Source organism: Coturnix japonica, chromosome Z (assembly GCF_001577835.2).
Source record: "Coturnix japonica isolate 7356 chromosome Z, Coturnix japonica 2.1, whole genome shotgun sequence".
Classification (NCBI taxonomy): domain Eukaryota; kingdom Metazoa; phylum Chordata; class Aves; order Galliformes; family Phasianidae; genus Coturnix; species Coturnix japonica.
Window position 1 is genome coordinate 29,708,029 of NC_029547.1, and position 26,723 is coordinate 29,734,751.

General features: G+C 40.4%; 1 protein-coding gene across 1 annotated transcript in view; it reads left to right on the forward strand.

Moving 5' to 3' along the window:
* Positions 1 to 281: 281 nt before the first annotated feature.
* The window catches only part of SH3GL2 (SH3 domain containing GRB2 like 2, endophilin A1), a 90,577-nt gene continuing 64,135 nt past the window's right edge, over positions 282 to 26,723 (forward strand). The window contains exon 1 of the mRNA XM_032441322.1: positions 282 to 472. Coding sequence (XP_032297213.1) covers positions 428 to 472 — 45 coding nt within the window. The 5' untranslated portion in view covers positions 282 to 427. The remainder of the gene's footprint in view (positions 473 to 26,723) is intronic.

Genomic DNA, 26,723 nt, shown 5'->3' on the forward strand with positions numbered 1-26,723 from the left:
CCAGGTCTATCTGTCCATCACTGCCCACCGTCCCAGTCGAGGCGGGTTGAACGGCGTCCCCGTGGGGCTGCACGGGATGAGGTCCACACTGCTCAGGAGGGACCGTCGGCAGTGGCCCTTAGGATGCCGGCGGGGTCCCGCAGCGCCGCCTCCGCCCGCGCCAAGGCTGCTCTCGTTCAGCGCCGCCGGGGCCGGGGGCGAGGCGGGGGCGGCCCGGGGCTGCGCGGGGAGGCGGTGCGGCCAGCCCTGACGTCAGGGCCCCCCCGCAGCGCGGCCGCCGCCTGACACCTCCCATCGCCGGGCGTGCGGGGCTGCGAGCAGCGGGCAGCGGCAGCAGCAGCTCCTCGGCGGCGGGACCAGCCCCATCGCTCCTCGGCGCCGCTCGGTTCCGCTCGGCTCCTCTCGTCTGCATCGCACCGCCCTCGCCATGTCGGTGGCCGGGCTCAAGAAGCAGTTCCATAAAGCGACCCAGGTACCGCCTCGGTCCCCCCCGCGCCGCTGGGGCCGTGCGCGGGTGCGTGGAGCGCGGCAGCGTGGCGCAGTCCGATGCGCGGCGCTGGACTCAGTCCGGCTGCCCAGCCCGCATCCGATTGCACGGGCGCTCGTGGGCTGCGCGTGTGCATGGGTGCGCGTGGTGTGAGTGTGCACGGGTGCGTGCGTGCACGGGTGTGCGTGGTGTGTGTGTGTGCGCGGTGCGTGAGAATACACGGGCATGAATGAGAGCACCGCAGGCTGCTCCGCCGCCCCAGCCGCACCGGGTGCCGGTCTCGCAGGGACTGACTGGCGCAGCGGCTGCTGGGGCAGGTGCCCGCGTGGGCGTCGGACCCGTTCTGCGGTCTGTGCACTGGTTCTCCATCAGAACGGTTTTAGGTTGGCTTTCTGAATCAGACCTTTTAAATTATTTTTAAACCCCCCCCCCAACTACCCTCCCTTCACCACCCCCCAACCCACTTAGGTTACAGACAAAATCTGAATAATGAGATTTGGTCGTGTTGCTTTAGGCATGGTGTGTTATTGCAAGGAGGTCAGGGTGGGTGTTTCACCCGGCTGCGATTTGTTTCATAATGCAGAGTCTGTATGTTGTAGTCTGTAAGGGTACAGTTCCTGAATTGGGCTCAGACTTGGTGTGTTCTGGGGATGAATCCAAAATGGTTTTGTAGAAGCCTGGGAAATTTATCTGAATTTACAGACTGTAGTCCAAGTCTTGCGTGAAGCTCCATTATTTTCTTTGCAAGTGAGCACAGAACTCCTGGTAATTTTCACTGACTGTCATTACATCTTCAGGTAGCAGTGTATGTTGCTGTAAGCAGCCCCTAGGTGCAGACTTGCAGATACAGCAGCCATTAGGCTTTTCAACACCTACGCTTTTTCCTTTCTCATCCATCTCTTCTCTTTCATCTCATCTGTTGCTGCAATGTGGAGAGATGCACCTAAAGGAATGAACCCTTACACAAGAATTAGTCCCAACTTTAGTTCTTGCTGTCTTTGCAATTATACCATACCCATTCTGACTAGAAATGCGGTGGGATGTGCCAAGTCCTCCACAGGCCCGTGCAGGAGCAGGGTGACATTGTGTCTCACCTTTCATAACAAATTACATTGCATCATTGGTAAAACAGACTTCACAGAAACCTGCTGTTCTCATGACAGATGCAGTAAGGAGTTTTTAAGTGTGCCTGAGCCCATACTGTAGTGTCCATCTGCTGCTGCTACTTCATTTTATCACTCTCTGCTACCTATATCAAGCCCAGAAATCATCACTGCTATTTGAGTTCTCACACTGATAAGTAAGAATTGCAGGATCTGTGTCATCCAGAGTTAAGAAATAGGCAATCTGAAGTTTACTTTCTAGTAGCGTGCCTCAGTTCACCATTATTGTAAGTTAATGAATGTGCCTCTGCAGCAGCAGGGTGCACATCCCTTTTAGAGGGAGAATGGTCTGTGAGTGCTGTTCTGTCCTTCAGATGACATGCTCACATGGACTGTCAGCAGTATTGCCATGTAGAAGGAAAGAAAAGTTTTAGCTGGCTGGAGCCAAAATAGTATATTGCTGATGCCAGATTTAGCAGCCTGCTATCAAATGACCCAGGGATTTTTGGGCCCAGCCGTGACTTTCACAGACTGTTTGTATGCAGGGCATGAAGACACATTCATGTATGAGAATGACTCACAAGTAGGTTGCAAGACAGATCTGTTTATTGGCTTGTTTTAAGCATGAGTGAGAAATCCAGGCCTTGGTTGTGCTGTCCTTACCCCTGGGAGAATCCTTCTGATAATGGATTGATCCCCAGGCAGAGTATGGATAGGCATTGCCACTGTGAATGGAGATTCCCAGATGGGATGAAACAAACTGGAAGTTTTAAAGACTCTGAATCTTTCCCATCATTCTTAGACATGTAAGAACTTGTGTATGATGCACAGTTGTACTGCAGTCCTAAGTCACACCTGTAACAATTTCAAGTTATTTCTGATGCTCCTTTTAATTCAGTAAAGCATTTGGAAGTCTTTGGCTTAGTTTCTTTCATCCTTTTATGTTGTAAAATTAGTAGTCCTTTTACACACGAGTGCATTGTGAGTATACAATGTTATTATTACAGAATACTCTTTCAGTTGTGAAAGATTTGTCTCACTATTTAAATGTTAAAAAAATGCTATTTCGGCAATAAGTCCCTGGCAGAAATTGAAATAGTATGACTCCTATGTCTAGATTGTTTAATTGCTAAGCAAGTGTTTTGATTTTATATATATATATATAAATACATATTTGACTTGTGAAAGGTCAGGCTCACCTGCATTAAATAATGCCACTTCACAACAGAAATCATATTGAAGACCTTAATGTCTGTCAAATTCCTTGCACTAACTGCTTCAGGAGTACATCATTGGGAAGCAGGTGGTAGCTTTGCTCCATATGGAGTGAATGGCATATTCACCCCATTTGGATTTTAGACAAAAAAAAACATGGATGGTTTTACCTCTGTGAAACATCATAAAGTTTAGAACAAATATTCCTGAGTTTGTGAAAACAAAAGTGAGTCTGTAATCATAAAATTCCTTCAAAATTACAAGAAATGAGGCTGACAAATGTTGAAGTACAGAACAGGCTACATTACACATTTATGTGTATTACCCACAGAGCATCTAAGGAAGAAATAGAACCACATTTATGTATTAACTGTGCTGCTGCAAGTCTGTTGGACATCCTTGAACTAAGAACATTACTCAATGTATTTTTAATTATTACTATTATTACTATTGTTGTTGTTGTTGTTGTTATTATCATTATTGTTTTTCCCCAGAAATGGGCAGCTAGATGCTGTGCCACTACATGGTCAGCTTTCCTTCAGGCATGCAAATTCCTCTGCCATCATCCCTCTATGCCAGCATGGGGGGGCTGTTGCAACCTGCAGGTTTGTGAGCAGCGTTAACCCTGCCAGAATGGTTCTAGGTGGTAGAGATTTGACAGTCTGGGGCATTAAAGAGAGTTTCACAGCATAATGTGGCACTTGTGAGGGACAGTCAAAATGGGGATAATTTCATGGGGAATCACAGAATTGCAGAGGGTAGAAGGGATCTCTGGAGGTCATGTAGTTCACTCCCCCTGCTAAGGCAGGTTCCCACATAGGTTTCGTAAAGAAATAAACAAAAATGTTGGGAATGGCCATACACTAGGTTCCCCTGGCAACTGGTGAATAAATTAGACTGACCTTAAAGTAGCAGGTCCAAATAGGCTGAATTGTTCAAAAAGGACAGTAATACGATTTATTTTTCACTACAATATTCTGCTATTTGTGACACATATTGGTTTCTATTTACACCATGGTAGAAATAACCTTTGTGTGCATTTTTTATACAGAAAATGGATTATTTCCAGAAGAAAAAGCTGGAGAAACTGCTTCTAGACCACTCACAGTTGACAGAATCAGCCTTTTAGGTGCAAAGTACAATGCTTCCCTCTTTAACAAGGCAGCCTGTAAAGTGCATGGTGAGCCTGACCCTACCATTTAATAAGGAGCAATTGGGACTCTTGTCCTGCTTTGCTATGATTCATGCATTGTAAAATTGTTCTGGCTTTCAGAGGGTATCTGCACTGCTTCATGATGGTTCATTTGCAAAAAGACCTCACAAGTGATGAGGCAGAATTTGAAAACACTGAACCTGTGGATTGAAAGTGTACTGTAAGAGCATCTGCTTATTAGGAAGATGCGGCAAACCTGAGTGTGTGAAACCGTATGAACTTGTAAAGTACGTAAATAATTTTCACTGCAGTGGGTAAGACAGCCTTTCTTGAAACAAAGTATCTTCTTCCCTTGTTGAACTCTTCAACAGCAAGTATCCAGTTGTTACGCCACTTATTTCTTACTGATAGAGACAGTGGGTAGTGGTATATCAATATCATTGTTTTCCTAAATCCTCACCCAGACCCATATTCTCTAATACAAACCTGAGTGTACCTCTGTGTTTAGCAGGAGCTGTTCATGCTTACCAGCCTAGGCCTTTCCAAGGAAGGCACTTCATCTGTCTTTTTCCACTGTCTTTGATTGAGGCTGAACTCACACTGTGTCTGCTTATCTCTTTCTGTGTCTCCTCTCAACGTTACCCATGATATTTTCATAGTTCAATTCCCATATCTGTAGAAGTAGATGGGCAAGTTTCAGAAGCCAAACAGTACTGTATTTTTTCTGGTGGAGCTGCTGCATTCTGTGTTGCTTATATTGGACTTAAGAAGCCTCTACCTTCTGCAACTTGGTAATACGTGAGCAGATGGAAGAAAGAGGAAAAAGAGATGTTTGTGAGGTGTCGTGGCTTTGTGAGTGTGCTCTTGTGCTCAAACGAGATGTTGAAACCTCTTTGAGGGCACTGTACTATAGGAACTTTATTTTTTCTCAGTTCGGAGCATTGCACTTGTACGTCAGGGAGAGTGAGCAATTTTTTAATTGGAAATAAAGAATATTTTTGAGAAAATTATTTACTTATCTGTGGAGGGAAATATTTCCAACTGCAAAAAGGGAAATTCCTTCTATTATTTGTGCACTGTAGCTTGCTTGTCAGATACAGTATTCATATTTGGTATCATTCCCATGTGTCCTTTTATTGATATTATGTAATTGAAAGAGTGAAAAATTGACCTTAATCTAAATTACCCTTTGTCTGGCTATTGTATAACCTTTCTGAATTGTTGATGGCTTAAACAGTCTGCTCCAGTTTCTAACTCTGGTTCTAATCTAATAGGAAGCAGTGCTGCTTAGTATGTAAAAAGATAATGTTTTGTTGTTGTTGTTGTTTTTTTAAATATTTCTTAAGCATCCATCACTGCATTTTTCCACCTGATGTATGCAGTTCGCATTTTTATTTTTTTATTTTTTGCACATTCATACAAATAAAGCTGGAGCACTGATTAACAGTGCTCCCACTGATCTTTAGAAACAAAACTATCTGTGGAGGCTATGCTCAAAGCATAACTTGGACTGGAACTGTATTTTCTATCTTGATTTCATCTCCACTGGAAGTATTTCACAGCAGTGAATTAGGAAGAGTGGGCTGTTCTTGGTCATCCATGCACAACAGTGTTTTTAAGATTTAAATGTGCCCTTGTGACTAGAATGCTAATGGAATTCCATAAAAAGCACTGAAGCAGCCCATGCACATTTAGTAGAAATGGACTTTGCAGAGGTTACTCTGCAGAAGATTCTGCAGTGCTCTGTGAGCACTTGCTTAAGTGAGGTGCTAGGGTGACTGTGCATATTTTAATGGCGACTGAAAGCTGAAGGAGCCTGAATATGGGCTGTTGTGATGTTATAAGTGTGCTGGTGAAATCTTTGACCTTAAAATCTTGACAGGAGGGAGAGCACTGGAAATCTGGTTTGCTGACCACAGGGAACTTTTGTAGCTCTGTGAGTAAATATGAGTTGTGAATGGGTAGCATCTGGGTAAGCACCTGAAACTAAGCAGACCCATGGCTCTGTTCACAGGCAGCCAAAGCTTGCTTCCAACCCCTTTTCCTTGAACAAAAAAATCTTGCTTTATGTTGCCTTCTGGCAACTTCTCTGACTCTTGTTCTCATTTTCTTCTTGCTGGCCGCTAATAGACAGTGGTGCTGCTGATCATCTCTTAAATGTAAGGCTTTATGCAGATGAAAGAGCACTAAGCCAAAGCACAGTGTTCTTATGATGATCTATGTCACAGCAGAATTACCTTCCACTGCTTGTGTAATCCAACACTTAATCTTGGAGAAAAAATACTAGCTTTCTTTTAAACTCGAGGTCACAGCGGATCTTACAGGAATCCACTCAGCTTGTCAAAGAAGTGATGAGAATTAAAATTTCTCTTTATTTTTTCTTGTTTGTTTGTTTGTTTGTTTGTCCCTGTGAGGAGATTAAAAGAATGGAAACTCACATTTACCGTGTTAGTGTTTTTCACAGATTTTCCTTTTTTCCTTGTAGGTCTTCATGGAAGATAATAGAGAAGAAGCTACTCTTTGAAATTCAGTGTAATTCTGTTTGTGTGTGTGTGTGTGTGTGTGTACGTGGAAAATACTGTGGCAGTCCTAGACAGGATGATTCATAGATTTGTTGTTGTAATATCTGTGATACAGATGATGCTCTTCTGCACATGCTGGAGGCCATATCAGTACAATTAAATAGCATTTTAAAAATAATTCTCTTACTTAGGCTGAGGCTGGCTGAAGCAGTTGTTGCAGCACAGCATGGGCCACACAAGGGGCGATAGTTTGTTCTCTCCTGCCTTCCAAGTCCTCATCTCCCCACTAAAGAAAGGGTGCTATTTGATCCCAGCAGAGGTGATGCTGAGGCAGCAGCGTGTCTTAGTTTCAGTTGGGATGAAATTGTTTTCTTCAGGGTGTCTGCTGTTGTGCTGTGTTTTGGTTCTAGCAGAAAAACAATGCTGATAACACCAACATTTATAGTTTCTGCTAAGCAGTGTTGTACAGAGCCAAGGCCATTCTCAGTGAAGGGTCCAAGAAGCTGGGAAGGAATGGGTTAGGACAGCTGGCTTAAACTGTCCATGGGGATATCTCATACAGTATGAAATCAAGAGGAAGGAGTTTTGGAGGGAGTAGAAGTTCATCTCTCTCTCTTATCTGATACTCAGGGAAGTAGCTGGACAATGGCTGGTGGGTGGTGAGCAAATGCTTCTGCATCATTTCTTACATACATTCATATGTATATTTATATATATTCAGAACTATTATCCTTTCCCTTTTCTCAAACTTAGTAAATAATATTTTTTAAATTTTTTTTTTCCCCCCCAGTTCTACCCCTCATCCCACTGGCAAGAGGGATCAAGCAAACTATGTGGTACTCAGCCACCTGCTGGGCTAAACCACAACAAAATTTAATCTTTCTAGTGGTAGCATGTACTGGAGGCTTGAGGTGATGCCAGAGGACCTCCTAAAAGAAGAAGAAATTAAGTCTCTGGTTCTGGTTCAGCTAACAGGTATGTCATGCAGGAGAGGGTAGTAGGGTGAATTCGCATTTCTTAAGAACAGACAGGCATCACTAGCTGAGTTAATTAGCCACAAAACAACTGGAATATTACTGTAATCTATGTTGGGCTGTTTTGGACACCTCTCTTTTGGCATTTGAAATCTCTCTGTCAGATTGAGATATCACTGAATATGTAAGTGAAGTTCTAAACAGAGAAAAATGCTGACTTTCTCCATCTCTCTTGCCTACACTGGTAGAGATTCTTCTGCAATGCATCAGCACTGCCAAGTGGTTGAGAAAGGATGCTCTGCTCTGGTGCAGCTTCACCTCAAGAGCGATGTGTATTTCTGGGCACTGCAAAATAAGAAAAACATAAAACCATTAGAGAGTGTTCTAAGAAAGGCTCTCAGAACAGAGGAGACTGAGGGGAGGTTTCCTGCCAGAAGGCATCTCTTTACCAGGGGAGCAGAGGGGCAGCACTGAGCTCTGCTCTCTGGTGACAGTGACAGGACCTGAGGGAACAGCATGAAACTGCATCAGTGGAGGGTCAAGTTGGATTTTAGGAGAAGGATCTCCGTTGAGGTGGTGGTCAGGCACTGGAGTAGGCTCCACAGGGCACTGGTCACAACTCCAAGCAGTCAGAGTTGAAGAAGTGACTATACAGTGCTCTTAGAGGCAGGATTTGACTTTTGAATGTTCCTATGTGGAGCCATGTTTCGGACTTGACTTTTTTGGGTGGGGATGGCATGTCAGGTGGCGGAATGGCAGGATGTATTTGTTTGTTTTAGCCTAGAAAGTACATTCTCCTGAAAACTTTTCTAGATTTCATCTCTTGTGACTTTTGTAGACCAACATGACTTGGTCCTTCAAACAGCACTAGCCAATTAGAAATTTTTTTGCTGAGTTCTTTTCTAGTCTGCTCAATTTTCAGTCTTCAGCAATGTGCCAAGAATTCCTTTTCATACAAAGTCAGTCTAGATGCAGCAAACCAGTTAATAATTCATAAGACATAAATGTCAAAAATAGAGGTTGTCCTACCAGATGAGTCACTTAGACTGTCTTGGAAAGTAGTGCATCATAATCTAAGGAGTAGATTTAAAGCGCTGCAGTTCTACAAATATAACTCCAGGCTGGCTGGAGTTCCTCCTGCCAGTCTTTTCTACTTAATTGGTACTGTTTGGAAGTGAGGACAGCAAATGAAGCCCCATCCATTGGTGTCAGAATATTTGCACTGAACTGGCCAAGGCATTAGAGATGACCAAATGGTATATTGTTCTCAACTAATTCGCCAGCTGAATTTGTGTTTCTTTAGGAATGCTACACTTGGTGCTAAAACAAAAGCTGTCCATGGCAAGTAAAAGGAGCTGGTTTTTTGTTGTTGTTGTTGTTGTTTTTGTTTTTTGGGGTTTTTTTTGTTTTTTTTTGTTTTTTTTTTTTTTTGCTTTTTATGATTTATGATTTTTATTATTATTATTATTATTACTATTATTATTATTATTATTATTATTATCATTATTATTATTATTATTATTATTATTTTTAACATAGAAGTGGGTTTTAAGTTTTCTGATCCCATTTCCCAAACAGAAGAGATTTGGCTTTATATCCTATTGCTTGAAACGAAGGTAGAACTTTTGAAACAGCTTCAGCATAAGGAAATTTCAATAATATGCAAATACTGTTTAGAAACCAGGAAGTGTGAATGTAGGAATATGCCTTAAGATGCAGAACAACCATGTATGCACATGGCTTACTGATTAGACTGGAGTCTAATTAAAGGGTTATGTGTTAGCATAAACAAGCAAAAGTTTGTCTTTCAGGAAGGGTAGCTGGATCTTATAGTGCCTTAGTTATTCATTATTTGTTTTAAGAATAGGACTTTTTTGTTCTGAGTCTGAGGGAAAATCTTTTCACAAAAGTGCTAGAAACTATTGAACTACATAAAGGCAGATCTTTTATTATTAGAATAATGTTGTTGTGGGCAGTAGGTGTGATAAACCATACCTGTGGTATGTCTTAAGTACAGACAGGGAAAATGTGAGTTTCTGGAGGAAAGGAAGACTTAATTGCTGAGAGCAGAGAGAAGCTTGGATACTTTTGTAACAAATAATATAAATCTTTGACCTTTTACTTGTTAAATGCAGAAAAATACCTTTTTCTTCTTTACCAATTTGTCTTGCCTAGTTATCTTTGCATGTTGGGAATGGGATTCTCTTACTAAAATAATGAGCACAGATAGCTGATATTGGATGGCAAATAACCTTTGTTTTTGTTTTGTTCTGCAGTGTCTTAATTCAAAATAATTCAACATAGGGTAATTTGGGACCTGTGATTTTCAGAAGCATCAAATTCCTACTCAAATATCTGGCTTGGCATGTTTCAGAATTGCTGCATTTTGAGAGCTGAAAGAAAAAATGCATCATTGTGGTGACTGGGATGGACTGTAGAGCTGGTTCTCTTAGAGTATTGTAGTTTTTATTTAGCTGTGGAGATGGGTGGGAGTAAGATTCCTGAAATGAAGATGAATGAGGATGAATGAGTAGTAAAGTTAAAAACAGAAAACTTCAAAAACTGAGCAGAGGCAAATCTGTTCAGATTTGTGTAGGTAACTCTGACTGGAGTTAGGAGAAATGGCAGGCTGTGAATGAAACTGCTGTTTGGTGTTTTCTGCTTCATTAGTGCACTGTATCTGGTGTCATCAGCTCCTCATTTGGGCATTATGACTGTATGTGCTCCAGCACAAAAGACAAGATGGCCACTATTTCAAAAACACACAAATAAAATGAATATAACCAGTGGGTTATAAAGGTCAGTATGGATTTAATGGTGTCTGTCAGTGCACATGGAATCTAACATGACTAAGAAAGGAGAAGCTGGCATTGTTTATGATGATAAACCTATAACTTCCAAATTTCCCATTTCACTGGGGGGAAGAATATGGAAAAGCAAAGAGAATATGGAAAAGATCTAATCATCTCCGGATAGTATTATAATAAAAAATTCTGAACAGTCACCGGAAAGTAAACCTCATGTGTCTTTTGTGCTTCTTCCTTCTCCAGGGGTGAGATTGCTGTCCCAGACAGGGCGGTAGTTTTCCTCAGTGCTGTCAAAAATTCTGCTAGCTTGTGATGAACAAAGTGCCTACTTGAAATCTTTTATGCATTCTAATAATTATTAGTGGAATTCAAAACTGTTCTGCATTAGTGTTTTCCCTTGGCCCTGTGAAATACCTTAGCATCTGTCTGTGGGCCAAATTTACAGCCAGAAACTGAAAATACCTGCATAAGCTGCAAAGGCAAAATACACTATTTGGTTTACTGTGACTTCGTGTGAGTCAGGACAAGACTGTCTCAGTTTTTCTTGCTTCTTCATAGCCCTTGTACTGGGAGAAGGTTGTGTTATTTTAGTATGAGAAAATGTTGGTGCAGGCTCCCAAGATAAAATTTCTTTGTGTCTTTAGAAAAGGAGCTATCCGTCTGTTCTGTGCTAATCGGTGCCTACCATAAATGGCTAAGTTCTCTAGCCNTTACACATATTCCTGTTAATCAATGGTCTAGAAAGCCTCAACTCCATGAGCTGGTGTTCCTCTGTTTCTTGATGCACACTGCCAGTACAGTGGTCAATCATACAGTTGGCTGTACTTGGGTTCTGTTTCTGATTCGTGTCTACTGGTATTATCTTAAAATATTAAGAAATGAAAAATAGAATGCTGATGGTCTTAAATTTAAAAATATCTGACAATGTATAGTAGAAAATTAGGTGATGTCTCATTTCCTTTGCTGTCATTTTGGGCTCTGTAAAGGTAATAGCTGATTTACACCTTTCATTTTGAGATCAAGAGCACTTCTCAAATCATACATTAAAACTAGGTACACAGAATTTGTAATAACTCTGATAAAAAAGAGGCAGTCTGCCCAAGCAGGTTTGCAATGTTCTCTTGACACATGCTGAAGTGGTGCTGTTATACCTTGTTTACTTTCATCCTGAGAAGGACTTCATATCTCCATGCTCGGTGCACTGGAGTAAGGGAAAACTGAAAATTTAATGAAGCTTCAATTCCAATTCCATATTTTTCTTACATGTTTGCAGATTAACTACATCTGTGTCCAGGGAATCTTCTTCATCTGCATGAACTTAAGCACATTCACTGCTGTAGACCTTTTTGTTCCTTGATTTCTTCCTGAAATGTCTGTCAAATCTTTGTAAAATAATCATTTTTTGAGAACTGTATTTCCCTTGAATTCTTAATTCATGTTATTGCAGTAAAATTAAGTTTAGGAAGGTAAATCAAGCAGCTGAGAGAGAAGCCATGAATACCAAGTAAGCTTTATGTGAAAGAATGAAGATCAGATTGGGAGTATGAGAAACAAGCCTGAGCTATCGCTGAACTGGAGGCAAAGCGTGCTTGAATCCTTGAGCTTTTGAGAGCATGTGAAGGAGAAGGCAGTAGCAGGGCAGCAAGGATGGAGTGTGGGACCAGACCTTACCTTTGCTTTCTGGGATTTAGGAAGCTTATTATCATTACGCTGTTACAGAAGAGTTTATGAGGGATGCTCTAATTTTTATTGCATTTTCTGTTTCCTATGGTGTCATCAGGCAAGCAGTCATTGTAGGACAGCTTACTGTGACGGTATCTATTAGACATCAGCAGTAACTTCAGGCTCACATTTCCTGTCTTAATGTCTCCACTATTGCTCTGAGAGAGTCACAGTGGTTTTGAGGTCATAAATATAAGGCATGTAATGCTGAAACTTAGAGTTATGAATAAACCTTGCTCCATTGTATTCCCAGCTGAGAGTCAGAAATGCTTTGAAGTGTTGTTGCCCCATTTTCACTTTTGTGGCTGGCATTGCCTTCTGCACACTGAATAGAAGAGCAGCAGCCATTTCTGGATGCCTTGTGCTCAGCTGTTGGGAAGCCCTCAGGGAAGGAGATAGGATCTCTGTTCTAACTGATCCCATTGCAGAAGCCCAGGGATGAGTAGGGAAAAAAAAGGAAAGGATAAAAGAAACAAACTGTAGTTACAGCAACTTTGCTTCCTGCTCCATCTCTCACTAGGCTTGGCCAACAGGGGAAACTTTTCTTCAATGCACTATTCTGCAACCTTTTTATTCCCAAGTGATCCTTTTCATACAAGTCTCTGCTGCGAAGTGAGCACCAGGGAGAGAAGAGCTACTTTCACCTCTTCTTTCAGTGCCATCCTTTGATATTTTTGGCAGGATTTGTGAAACCTGGTTTCCTCTATAGACATCTCTATGTTACCAAGGAGCTGGAACTTAAGAGAAGCAACTAATTAATTATGTCTCCTTGTCCCTTTTGAAAGAATGTATTTGGTTTGACAACTGGAAAGACTGGTGTTTGTTCTTATACCTTATTCATTATTTAAAAAAAAAAAAAAAGAGTTATGTCTTTAGCAGCTGCTCTAGGTTATAAAGCAGTACAGTATGGATCAATTCTTAAACATGGTATTTAAAATGCAGATCAATTCACAAAAGCAGAGAAAGATCTTGTAGTATTAGAGGGAAACAAGTAATGCATAGTAAAATCCGAAACGTTTTTGCCACATTTTTGTCTTCTAAGGCTAGTGAGCTATCATTAATGTTTGTGCAGTATACTCAACAACAAAAACAAAAAAATCACTTGGCTGACTAAATTCTGTAATTTATATTGTTTTGCTTATTACATTTCAGATGTTCAAGGGTGACTTTTAGCAGAACTATTTTCTGAATTGTGTTTTTTCAGCATATATAACCAAACATAAAGAAAACAGCATATAATCAAGACATTTTAAAATTAATAATACTGTCCTCTATCTCTTCTTTTCTAAATTCTCATGATTTCAAGGTTTAAATCTTAGGTTCTTTTAAGGATAAAGCTAATCTTAAGAATTTTGCGGCAGATGACAACTTTTGCAAAGACCTGGCAATAATTCCTTTGAGCCATTTTGTCTCCTGTCAACCTATCTCCTCTGGGAGCTGTTCCAGTTTGAAATATGTGCCAGAACTTTGACTGAGGCATGACTGTACTCCTACCTCTTGCTTTCTTTCATGTTGAGTGATGTATCTGCTGATCTGAAATTCTAAGACTATGACTACATTGACAAGTGATACAGTGAAATAGGCATGGGTATGCAGACCTGAACAACTGGTACAGAGGATCCAGAGAGTCCAGCAGCAGACACAGTTCTGGCATATCAATGCAACAAAAGTAGTGCAAAAGAAGAAGAGTAACTCACAGCAAAGCTTGGGCTGCTGTTGGGTATTATGATTTGTTAGTTGTTAGGATTATCTACTGCCCAGCTTTTATCTGGGTGCACAGAAAAAGACTGATTAAGGATCCTTTGTTTCTTAGGCCAACTAATGTAGATATCAGAGCTCACATGTCACAGGGCCTGACCTATGACATTGAAAGAGCAGTTGCAAGCTAGTGAGGAGTCTGTATGAATTCCTAATTTCTTAGTATAAGAAGAAAGATGACCATTGTAAATAGGACCCTAAAGGCGAATGCCTGTATCCTGATTTTTATTATATATATATATATATATATATATATATATATATATATTCCCCCCATATGGAGCCATTGCACTCATGCAACCTGTGCATTTGCCCTGTAAGTACAGTACAGTAAGTACAGTGGAGTACCCTGTCCTTGCTTCAGAGAGTTGTGATATGATTTCTGATTTGCTAAACTGCCATTCCTGTCTCTTCCTACTGATTTTAAATACACTGTTTTAAAAATACAAGTTTTCTACCAGAGTTAGGCCTAATATTTTCCATGGGATGTAAAGTAAGATTTTGCCCAGTTCAGTGGGGTGGGAGGCCTGATGGATTTTGTCTACACTAGATAGCCAAAGTTCCTTGTGGGAACAGAAATATTTTAATCTATCAAGGAACTTAAAGCTCTGTTAATATAGACTGTGAGACATACTCTATGCAGATTGATGTACCTCCTGTTCAGTCGTGGATTTGCTTGAGAGATAGAGATGTTAATGCTTTTCCACACGATGTTCTCTGAATTTGCTTCTGTTTTGCAGACTTTCTTAATTTGCAAGGCATATTGCTGGAGCAGACTTGAACCTGAGATGCATGGATGTGATTTTCTGGTTTAGAAAAATAGAAAAATGCATATCTTCAATTTTATCTGTGCAAGTGCTGTGGACCTACTAGCAAGGAAGAGTATGTTTTGATAAGACAGTGAGAGATGCCTGCAGGTACCCCTAGGTGTGGCTGTTAGCTGAGGAGTTTAGAAAAGCCCTAAGAAGTTGGGCTGAGTTTATAGCATTTGCTACAATCAAATGGATGCAGTTTTCTTGGTATATTACTCATTCTGTCCAACTTTTTCTGCACTATTAAGAGGGCTATGATCACTTGGGAAAATTAAGTTGTGGAAGGAATCTAGGATCTTTCTTCTATGTGTGTGCTGCCCCCCATTGCTGTTCAAAGTGCAGCAGTGCTGTTGCTGTTGCTGTACCTATCCACAAGTATACTGTAATTTCTGATCTTCGAACTCAAGGTGTGAATTCTGGAAGTTGAAAAGACAATTTGTAGGAGAGCAGTGCCAACAGACCTATTGTTGTGTGTTAGGACCATGCATTTCAGGCTAACCTTTTCTTTTTTTTAAGTCATTAATTATTTTATGAATTCATGTAAGGTGAAATGACTGTTAATGCCTGAAGTTCTTTTAATGCACAAAGGTCTACCTACAAATAATAATGAAAACCAAAAGAGATGAAATTCAGGAGGAAAAAGAGTTACTACTTTGGCACATCATAAACACTTAAAACAGTTCCCTTCCCTTCCCTTCCCTTCCCTTCCCTTCCCTTCCCTTCCCTTCCCTTCCCTTCCCTTCCCTTCCCTTCTCCTTCTTCCCTTCCCTTTCTCTTCCTCCTTCCCTTCCCTTTCTCTTCCCTTTCTCTTCCCTTTCTCTTCCCTTGCTCTTCCCTTTCCCTTCCCTTCCTTTTCCTTCCCTTCCCTTCCCTTCCTTTTCCTTTTCTTTTCTTTTTCTCTTTTTTTTTCTTTTTTTCCCCACATCTGTGCTTTTTTTGGAACAGGTTTTCTTAAGTTCTGTGGCTTTTGTGCTTGCATTGAGGTACAATAAAATAAGTTTGCTGTTAATATGTTTTATGGATCTGTAAGATATCTTGTCCTTTGTTTATCTTCAGTTTGTTACTGGTGATGCTATCTCCCTGAGCTCAGGATGCCCTGGAGCCTGAACATATTGATAAGCAAGGTTAAAAATGCTCATGTCTTTTTCTTTGTGTCATGGGATGCCTTCTTTATGTCACTTGTATCCCTATAAAAAGATGATGTAGCGTATAGGAGTAACTGCAGCAGATATATAAATATCCCTCACTGCAGGTCTCTCTGGGTCTGTGGAGTCACTGTGATCTCTACAGACTTGGCAAGGGCACGCAGATGTCAAGGCTTGAAAAGGCTGTATAGGCTTTCAAAGTTTTCAGAAAGTTCTTTCATGCAAGCTGGATAGTTCTAGTGGTTTTGTTTTCTGATTTAGTTCTCCCCCGATAAATCTTTTTAAAATTGAATGCCAGATGTGTGGTGTACTTACTTTATTGTCATACTGCAGAAGTAATGTTTATCAGTAGCTCTGTAAATAGCCTTCATGACAGCTCTCTTCTTTCAGCATACTTGTGGTTTTTAGGACTATTATAAACTTCTGTATGTAAGATTTAATGGCATCACTGGGGATCATTGCAACTAATCTTTGACTCCTTAATGTTAAATTATCACTTGTGGAGAAGTGTCCATAGACCTCAACCACAATAAATTGTATTGTATTTTTTTAGTGGAATTCTTAAGTGACCTGCCCGGGAGGACATGTGCCTAGATAACACCACCGAGAGACTGCTTTGCCCTCAGTCTGCTCTGTCTCATGCTGGAAATAAATACAGGGTGAGACATGCCTGAGTGCCATCCTACATACGCATGTAGTACTTAACCTTTGTCTGTGAGAGCAGAAAACACTGTAAAAATTTCCCAGGCATTTCCTTCATGCATTGCTAACTTGGCACACCTGGTTTTACCACTGGATTGTTTGAGTGACATCATGAAGAGTAGCTGTGCCACTGAGACTGACAGCTTTGCCTAATTTCAGATGCTTTGACAGTTAGCTGCTTTACAGGTGTTGCAGTATTTGACAATTAACTTTTCCTCTGTTCTGGTCCTGGTCCTCTCTTAGGAGCTATGAAGCTCTTAGGAGCCTTATTAATACATTACTTGCACTTGTTTGGTTTTTTTTACACTACAAAAATGTTTGTTTTTATACCAGTTCTGCTGCACACATAATACCCTCATCTTCCCAGCTGATTTCACCTCTGCATGCTCTGTGGAGATGCCTGTGAGTCACTCTTTGCGTCTCTTCATTTGGAGACGGATTTAAAATTCTGGAATCCAATTAGTGTCTCCCCGTAGACATGCAAGCCTTTTTCATTCCTAGTTTCTCTGCTTTACTCGTCCTTGTGGAACTTGCAGTGAGATTACTGCAATGCATCCCCTGTCTGCAGATCTGCATATGATTTATGTATCAAACACTCCTCACTGTGGGGATGAGCACATTATACTCAGACAAAGGGAATATGAAGTTTTGTATATGTTTCCAATTTTTCACATGGCAGCACAGGAGATTTTTAGGTGACTACATTCCATCTCTGGCAATCTGCAGACTGCAATTTCAGCAGAATTTTAAATGAAGTGGTAGGTAAGGGAAAATTACAAGTTAATGCTCCCATCTGACCAGCACAAAATATCTGAGATGTAATGCAGTATTTGATTCTTTTGTGGAAGAGTGGTGCTTTTGTTATACATGTGTCCACTGTAAACACAAATGGAAGGACAAAATCTGAATAGTATCAGAAGGAAGATTAGCAGGCTTTTTGGAGCAGACTTCGGCAGAGCAATATCCTGATACAAATTAAAGGATGAAAGTGGTTTCTGAAGCAGTGGTGAATATTTTATATCACATGTTCAAGTTGCAAGTTATGACTGTTTAATGAGACAAGCAGTTTCAAATATAGAGTGGAAAATTGAACATTTTGAAGCGATGAAGTGGATTGCTGCAATACTGAGGAGTTCTATGAAAAGTGCAAGTTTTATAAAATAGTTTTGGACTTTGGCGTTGTTTTTTATCTGAACCTTTGGGTATTTGTGTTTGCTACTAACAAGTTCTGGCACCAAATGCTCGCTGCAAAATTTTATGAAACACTTCTTTTCAAACTATCATTGGCTTCCAAGGTAAGGAGCTTTTCGGAAAATACTAAATAAAATTGCAAAATTTCAAAGTAATTGAGAGCTCAGAACTTTCAAAATCAATAAAGCACTTGTCCCCATAGAGTAAGTATAGTGTATGGCCTTTTCTTTCCATTGCTGTTGTCAGGATTATATTCTTCCAAATCCAAGCAGAACTGGTTGGGAAAAATGATGGATATTGTGTCCTTTTGCTAAGTATGGCACATCTTTCCAATCACATATTATATTTTTAACTATTTTTACACCAGCAGAGCACAAAACTTCTTTGATCAGTTCTTAAGGCTGTCAAGAAAATCCTTAATGCTTTAGATCTCATCTCCTCCAGTTTTCCCTTGTGCTCACCAGGTATACAACTGCAGCAATAACCCATTTACACAGGGTGATATCTTGGTCTCAGTAGAGCAACTCTGTAAAAACAGGAGGATTGAAACCCAGTTTTGTACAGAGTAGAGAAGGCTGGCTCCAGAATATTTCACTAAATGAACCCTATGTGCCACAGATTTGCCTATAGAGTGCTGTTCAGTGATAGTGGGGAAGGTGGCTCTAACTAAATGAGGATGACTATACCAACATGCAAATATTATTCTACTCGTGGTATATTTATGTACTAATGAGTTCCACTGTGACAAACTGTAAAGTCATTAAATTAAAGCCACTATGAATCCCATGCAAATAAAACAAATTACAGAAGAAAAATGGCTTTGCTGTTTTTGTGCAAATGGCTTCTCTCAGCACTGAGGTCTTGGTCCAGTTTTGAAGGTCTTGGTCTGGGTGTTGGTAGTCAGGTCAGTTCCTAGTTGTGACAGCATGACCCTAGCAACCATTATCACTTTAGTTTTATTTTGTTCATGTGTAAGCATCTTTATCATATGACAATGGATGATGTTCTGACACATCTCAGGCTCTCACATGAGGTTTCTTATAAAAGTTCCACAGCACAGTTAAGCCATGGTAACTCCTGTACTGTGCGCATTTAGACTGCAGCAAGAACAAATGCAGCTCCTCTGGCTGTGTTTAGCATTGGTACAGCCTCACATGGAGGTTGGTATTTTGTTCCAGTCTCCACAACATAAAAAGAATGTCAGGGTTCTTGAAAGCATCCGGATGAGGACACCAAAGCTGGCACCAGGGCAGGAAGGCACATCCAGTGAGGGAGGGCTGAATGCACTAGGGTTGTTCAGTCTGGAAGAGAGGAGGCTGAGAAGTGACCTCACTGCTCTCTGCAGCTCCCTGAGGAGGGGAAGCAGAGGGAGGTGCTGGGCTCTGCTCCTGGGAACTGGCAGCAGGATGAGAACAGCACAGGTCTGTGCCAGAGGAGGGTCAAACTGGGCATTGTAACAATTTCTTACCACCAGGGTGGCCAAACACTGAAACAGCATTCCTAGAGAGGTGGTTGATGCCCTGTGCATGTCAATCAAATGCTCAAAAGGCAGTTAAATAATGTCTTCATTAATTTGCTTTAACTTTAGCTTATCTTTAAAGTAGTCAGGCAATTGGATTAGTTGATCTTTATGGATTCTTTCCAACTGAATGATTCTATTCAGGTACTTGCTATGTAAAACAGATGAATTACCAGTAAGCTAAAGGTTAAATGAGTCCATGAAAAAAAGTTTATTTGTCAAGAATGCTTTCATATTAGACAGTAAAATATAAGTTCACTGATTTGTTGGCCTTATGGATTAAACTTTATTTTCAGTATTGGCAATTCAAGAAATACGGTTGTTCAGCAAAAAATTGAGCCTGAATGTGAAATTCACATCAGGCCATTAATGATGCATATCTGTGGGACGGTACAAGGTCATGATTCTTGTAGGCAACCCCACAACACTGCTGATTTGAAAACTGAGTCCTCTTCTGTTCTTTCTACTGTGCTTACTTCTGCAGAGACCACTGACATTGGAACAGTGATGCCTGTTTTGGCAAAAAGTACTTTTAGTCAAGTGTTTTGTTTCCTGCATTGAGTGTGTTATGTGGCAGTGTCCCAGAACATTACTCCAACATGACTTCTCCTTAAAGAGAAGCTCTCCATATTCTCAGCTCTTATTTTTATTTCATTTCAGCCTAAGGAAAAAAACTGTTTTTGGGGAACTCTGTCTACTGTCTTCTCCTACATTTCGTACACTGGAACACTGTTTAGTTTACATCTCTTTTCCATTCAGACTTATTTTAAATGTCTTCTGTAAATCAGAGACTGAAGGAAATCTTACGTATCTGTTACTTTTTCCCCTTGTGATTTTTGGTGTTGATCTTGAAAAGGCCTTGAAATAAATACAAAATTGCAGAAATTAACAGCACACACTAATGGAAAAGAAGTTCATACTTTTTGAGAAAACTGTCTTGTCTTACTTAAATCACAGTAAGCTGCCAGAATACAAATCTGATTCTATTTTTGTAGCAAGTTTCACAGTGCATAAAGACACAAGCATATGTGAAAGGAGAGTGTTTGTTGAAGTAGCAATGTGGAATCATAGATTGCTTTGAGTTGAAGGGACCTTAATGATCTTCCAGTTCCAATGCATTGCCATAGGCAGGGCTGCCACCCAACAGCTCAGCTGCCCAGAGCCCCATCCAACCTGGCCTTTAACAACTTCAAGGATGGGGCACCTGCAGCTTCTCTGGGCAACCTGTTCCAGGGACTCACCACCTCTGAGTAAAGAATTTCCTCCTAAAATCTAATATGAACCTACCTTATTTTAGTTTTCAGCCTTTATTTTTTATCCTATTACTGCACTCCCTGATGTACTTTAGGTAGTGGAAGGCTTCTATATGGTCTTCCCAGTGTTTTCTCTTCTCCAAGCTAAGCAAGCCCAAATCCCTCCATCTTTCCTCATAGGAAAGTAATTTCAGTGCTCCAGTCACCTTTGTGGCCCTCCTCTGTTCCAGTCCAACAGCTCTGTCCCTATGGCAGGGGCACCAGCACAGAATGCAGCACTGCATGTGAAGGGGTGGGGTAGATTTATGACACTGGCTTTTTTCTCAGAATTTGTAATGATGTCCTTGTTGCAATAAGTTGGTCATGGTAGTAGTATTATCACTTAAGATTAATTTTTGCCAGGATGGTGAAGTCCAATGAAATTTAATGGAAACCAGAATTTCTTTTGTCAACTTGGCATTCACTGCTTCATTCTTTAGTCTTTTTATCTCCGGTGGAGTGTATTTTCATTTCTGATGGAAATATAAATTTCTCGTAAACTAAGTACTCAGAATTGTTTAACTACAAAACAGGCTGACTCTACTAATTTATAATATTGAAGTAGTAGAAAATTGTCACAATTTGCAGCAAAAAATATTTGTTTCTTTGTTTTTCTTTACTAGATTCTAACTCCTTTACTATACTATAGTAATAGATTCTAACTCCTTTTCTTTACTATATTCTAACTCCTTCTGAATCACTTCATTAGAGTAAATGGACTTTAGACTGTTGATGAGTTGAAGTGGTAGGAGAGACCAGTGAGAGTTCCTGTATTGTGGACATCCTGTACACTCACACACCATGCAAGGCATTAGAACAGGCTTTTTCTGGCAGCCCAAAGAACACTGGTCACTTAGCTCAGTATAATCATAGAATAATTTAAACTTAAGTTTATGTTTTGATTCTGAAAGAGTTTGAGCTGTCAGCCCTATCAGTTCATTAGCATAACATAGCACCTTTATTGTCAGCCCATGTTCACTATAATTTCAGTATGTTCTTGGAACTAAGTAATTTGGGATCATCAGCTGACTTATTGGATGACACAGAAAACCAAAATGACTTCTACTGCCATTTAGGGCTGAATCCTTCTTTTGTTGAAAGCAGTGTGGAAAACTGAAATGGAGTTGAGTGATGGGAGGATCAGGTGTAGTTAGACTGAGAATGGACAGGCTAGGAATGAGGTAATATTTGTTCCAGTACCAGACTTCCTGGGCAGATCATGGAATTAGCAGTCTATTCTAACTTGACAGCCTGGTAGCACAGACACAGCACGTGGGGATCTGAATATCTTCTAGCAGCTGGAAAATGGCTCACAAACAAAGCAAAATGGCGTTTTACTATATGAAAAAATTATCTTAATATTTTATGTATTCTCAGTGCTGAATGAAAGAGCTGCTAGTGCTTTGAATAGTGAATTATATTGAGACTGCCCAAGATGTCATCAGTGTATTTATTCAGTATTATTTTCCACTTAAGCCTCATGTCCATGCAAAGTAATAAAATATTAATAAAGCTTTGTGGTTCAGACATGGTGTTTTAGGGATGCAGGAAACACAGCTGCAGTTCCTTGAGTTTGCTATTCCTTCACTTTCTCACTATTAATAACTTGGAAGCAGAAGTTCTTGGGGATTTAAAGTCCAGTAAAGACTACTCCTACATGGATTCCCCAGGGAAAATGGAGGTCTGTGCAATATTGCTTTGCCTTGCCTCTCGCTTTGCTTCTGGCTATAAATGAACACCTTTCCCACTCAAGGCTATATCTTGAAATGAAAAGTTCACTTTTTCATTGTAAGGAAGTCAATTCCATTTTTGGATGCATATAAGTGAAGGAAGTTGTAGCTTCAATCAGAGACCTTGGCTCTAGCCCCTGTTTAATTCTGATCTCTTATTGTGACTGGCTGTTCAGCGCTAAATGAGGAACATCCATGACTAGAAGTGTAAGAGAATTCAGGTTAATCTTGAATCCCAACTCCCACTGGCTGGGGTTATGGTTGGTTTATATTCTGCAGAGATAGAGGATAGAAAGAACGTCATTAGAGGATCAGAGCTGAATCTTTATATCCAACTCTGAGAAACATGTTCTCTTTTTATCAATGATTAGTTCAAACTGGAATAAACCCAGGGACAATGGTAGCAGAAAAAAACCTCCATTGACAGAAGTCAATCAATACCAGATAAGCTGCATTTAGAATATGTTTTTGCTGTAGAGAATTTGTCCTCGTCCTCATCTCTGAATAGTCAAATGTGCTGGGGCTGTATCAGTAGCACAGATTAACATGTTCTCTCCTGGCAGAGCTCAAAGCACCTGTGCCAAACTCTTAAATTTGTTCTTCACAGGACTACATTGATTGTTTGCATGAGTCCTTTTATAGGTAGCAGAATACTATATCAGTGCAATAGTCATTGTTTGAGTAACGTAATTATAAAGGCTACAATCCATGCTCAGTGCTCCTGCTCCTGGATGCATTTTTTCACTTTGGCTTGTACTGGGAGCACTTGCAATGCAGACAGGTACAGAGATCCTGTGTATTCTGTGACAAAGTTCAGCTGGGCAGGGCTGGTGCTTGGGGATGCTGCCTCCCCTGAGGTAAGAGCAGTGCCACAGGAGCATCTGAGGTGAACCCTGGATGGGCAGCTGTGAGCCGCTTCATGGTCTTCTGCACAGCATGGGATCAGGCCCTCACTTAGCTAATTTTAGTTATAGCACTGTGGGAGGAGGGGGGCAAGGTAGACAGTCATGCTTTGCCCTGTGCATGGCCTTTTCCCATTGATTTAAGAGTATTACAGTGCTTACATAACACCATTATTACAGTGTCCTGAGAGACAAATGCAGCAGAACCCATATCTGAGGTCATCTATTCACAGAAATTACAGTTTACTAGCCCTTCTTGGACTGTATTGTCCCCTGGCCTCCTAAACTGATTTATCATTGGCTAGTAAAGCAGCAAGTAAAGTACTTCTTTATATCTGCCTGGTACAAAAGCTGTACTGAGTCACATGCTATGATAATCTATATACGGCTTATGTGTTTGTTACATAATGTCTCATAAATGCAGGCTTGGGGCTCCATTTATCTTGGGCTGGCTCTTAACAGATACGTGGGATGCACGTTGCTGTGATGCTATTGTAAGGTCCCATATTTATCCATTTCTGTAGAAACATCCATTCCATTCTGTGTGGCCTTTTATTAAGGATGTTAAAGCAAACTCTTAGAAGATTTACCAACAAGACATCATCATCTTCCTTTGAAAATGGACACAGCTGCGTGTATGAAAAGTTTCCACTGCCTTGAATTTAGTTACCAAGGTGATATTGTGAAATAAGTAGGTCGCTCTGAAAGTAATGAGTCCTATCTATTTCCATGGAAACTACAACAGATACAAAGAGCACAATAACCCTATTTGATAGAGCAAGTTCTCAGCTACAAAAGGCTATGTGTCAGCACAAACACCACCATTAGTTGATTCATGTGAATGAGCTGACTGAGATGCTCTTTCTTTCATGGTGTGATAGCTTTGCTTGTCTTTCGAGTCACTGTCACCACTGTTGGAGCACACCATCCACCTCCTCATTATGACACTAATTTAATTAATTCTCAGGTTCAGATCCAGAAAACAAATAACAGTGGAAATATTTGTTTTCATCCTTGAGTATAGTGAAACTTTGCAAATCACAGTGTTGCACTGAAATGATATTCTTGACTTGTCTTGGGTACTTAAAGCAACTGGATTCTGGAGGGACTGACCTGTTAATTGACACTGTTAATAGAAGTCTTAAGATCATGGAGATATGTAATTCACAGATAAGATATCCCAGAAGTAATGATCGTGATTACGTGTGGGAATACAAGAAGGACTTGACAGAGCAGCTGCTCTGTATGTGAAGAAATAAAAAATGAGTAATCAGTGAATGGAGGTGTGAAATCAAGGAAGCAGCTCTGTCTGTAGAGAAAGATATGGTCATTTAGGCTACCAACCACAAAGAAAAATCACCAATATGTTCTAGAAATAATTAAATAATGCAAGAAAGCAACGTTATACTTCTGCAGCAGTTTGTGTCATTTTTCTTTCTCTGCGTTGTCAAGAGTTTCTGAAGGCTTATCCTTGAAACGAGTCTTATGCCCTGGAATATATTTTAGAAAAAGCAAGGGAAATACCATGGTTATGTGGTAGACACGAGTGTAATCAGCAAATGCATTTCACCATTAACTGTCTTCAAGTATTTTAGCACAAATTAGTATCAGTTACCATATTCCAATTCAAAAAATATTACTAAAACCAGAAATAGGCACAGTATAGGTAGAGATTTCAACTTTGAGCCTATCTCATATCAATTGTATTGTGTAGAATCCTAGGGTGTGTAGTTAGAATTAATATTTCTTCAGGTATCCTATGGAAAATATGACAGAGAAACTTGTAGTGCCTTTGCTTATGCAGGTCAGTATATAACAACCAACTGATATTTTTGATAAAACATATGTAGATAGAAATTTAAGTTGAGATAGCTGGAAAATAAAACAGACTGACTGAGATAGTATACCCATGCTTGGTTCTCAGTACTATTTCCTATAATGTATTTACAAGCTAAATAAGAATATTCTACCATGATCTGTGAAAGTAGTCCTACCCTGAAGATTTTCTCCCCTCTGTAAAGAATTTCAGGTAGAAAATCATAAATCAATTAATCAATTACACAGTAAAATGCAGAAACTGATTGTATGAGGTGTAAAGTAGTAAGGTAAGTAAAAAATGTCAAGTATGTGTGTTTATAATTTCTTAAATTTATACGAATTCGGGGTGATAAATATAGTAGTTATTTTTTAGAGATAATTGTTATAATTGTTGTTTAGAAATATATTTTTTAATTTTTTAATTTTAATTTTTTTTTTCCCCTCATTAGAAACAGTTTTATAGAAATAGAATAAATAGAAAAAAGCTGAATGTGGCAACTGAGTTCATTAATAGCAGTGCTGGCTTTCACCGGCCTAACAGTATTTATCTTTTTGACTGAATGAGTAATCCGCAACCTAAATTGAACCCAGCTGTCTTAGCCTGTTACTTAACTGCTGCAGTTTCTGGAATAAGCATGTGCTCGGCAGAAGCTTCCTGGAGATTATCCATTCCACTGAACAGGACGCTGTAAAACTCTGATACATGCTTTACCGTACTGGAAGTATTCATTTGATGTTTGATGATCAGAAATCTGAAGTTGATTCAGCTGTATTCTAATTTTTATGCACTGTGTTATTACTCCTAGGATCTTTTCTTTGTAGGTCATCTACCAAAACTTTCTCAAAGTAAACATTTGTGGCTTTTGGTGAAGCAGATGGAAAACAGCACAAATACTGGTCAATATTTCTAAACCTTTAGTTAAGTATGTACTAAGCTATGCTGTCAAAATGGATGCTTACTTCTGAAATACATAAATAAATAAATTTTTAATTCTCTGGGTATAAATGAAAGCGAAGCCTCCAGAAAACTGACTTACTACAGTGTTTGCCACAACACCAGCTGTCTGTGTAGATTTGTATCAAAGTGGCAGGACACCAGATTGCATCAATTCTGAAAGATTTTTATGAAATGATTTCATCCTGATGGCCACACATCCACAACACTCTCTCACTGCCTGTATTAAAGTGAAAAAGGGCTCAAGGTTTCCAATATAGGGGCAGGGAAATCACTCACCAGCAACCATCATGGGCAAAAGAGACTGTCTAGGGAGATTAACATAATTTGTTGCCTTTTGCTAACAGATTGGAGCAGCAAGAACTACAAGCAAACAAAAAACTCTTCCATCTACACTCTTCAAACTTCCTCCCCTCTCCAGTCAGTGCAGGGAAATGGGGGCAGCAATCAGCTTGTAACATGCCATCTCTACCACTCTGCCCCTGCTCCTCATGAGTCCCACAGGTTGCTGTCCTTCCCAAATGGATCCTTCATGGGCTTCCCAAGGGCTGCAACTCTCTGAGTACTTCTTAAATACGACTCCATTCCATAGGGCCTACCCTTCAGGCACTCTCTGCACAGATTATCCACAGGCAGCATCTCCCGCAGCCCTCCTGCCCCACAGCAGGCTGTTCCCCATGAGCAGCAGCTTGAGCTTGGAGTGCTCCCTTTAGGCCTCATCCACTACTGTGCACATGGCTGCATGTGGAGATCTGCTCTGCATAGTGCCCATGGGCTGCAGGAAGACAGCCTGCTCCTCCATTGGCCTTTCCTGGGCTGCTCTGTGCCTGGAGCACCTCCTGCCTTCCTTCTGCACCCTGGGGTCTGCAGGGCTGTTCTCTCATGGTTTCTTACTCCTCTCTCCCAGGTACAGTTG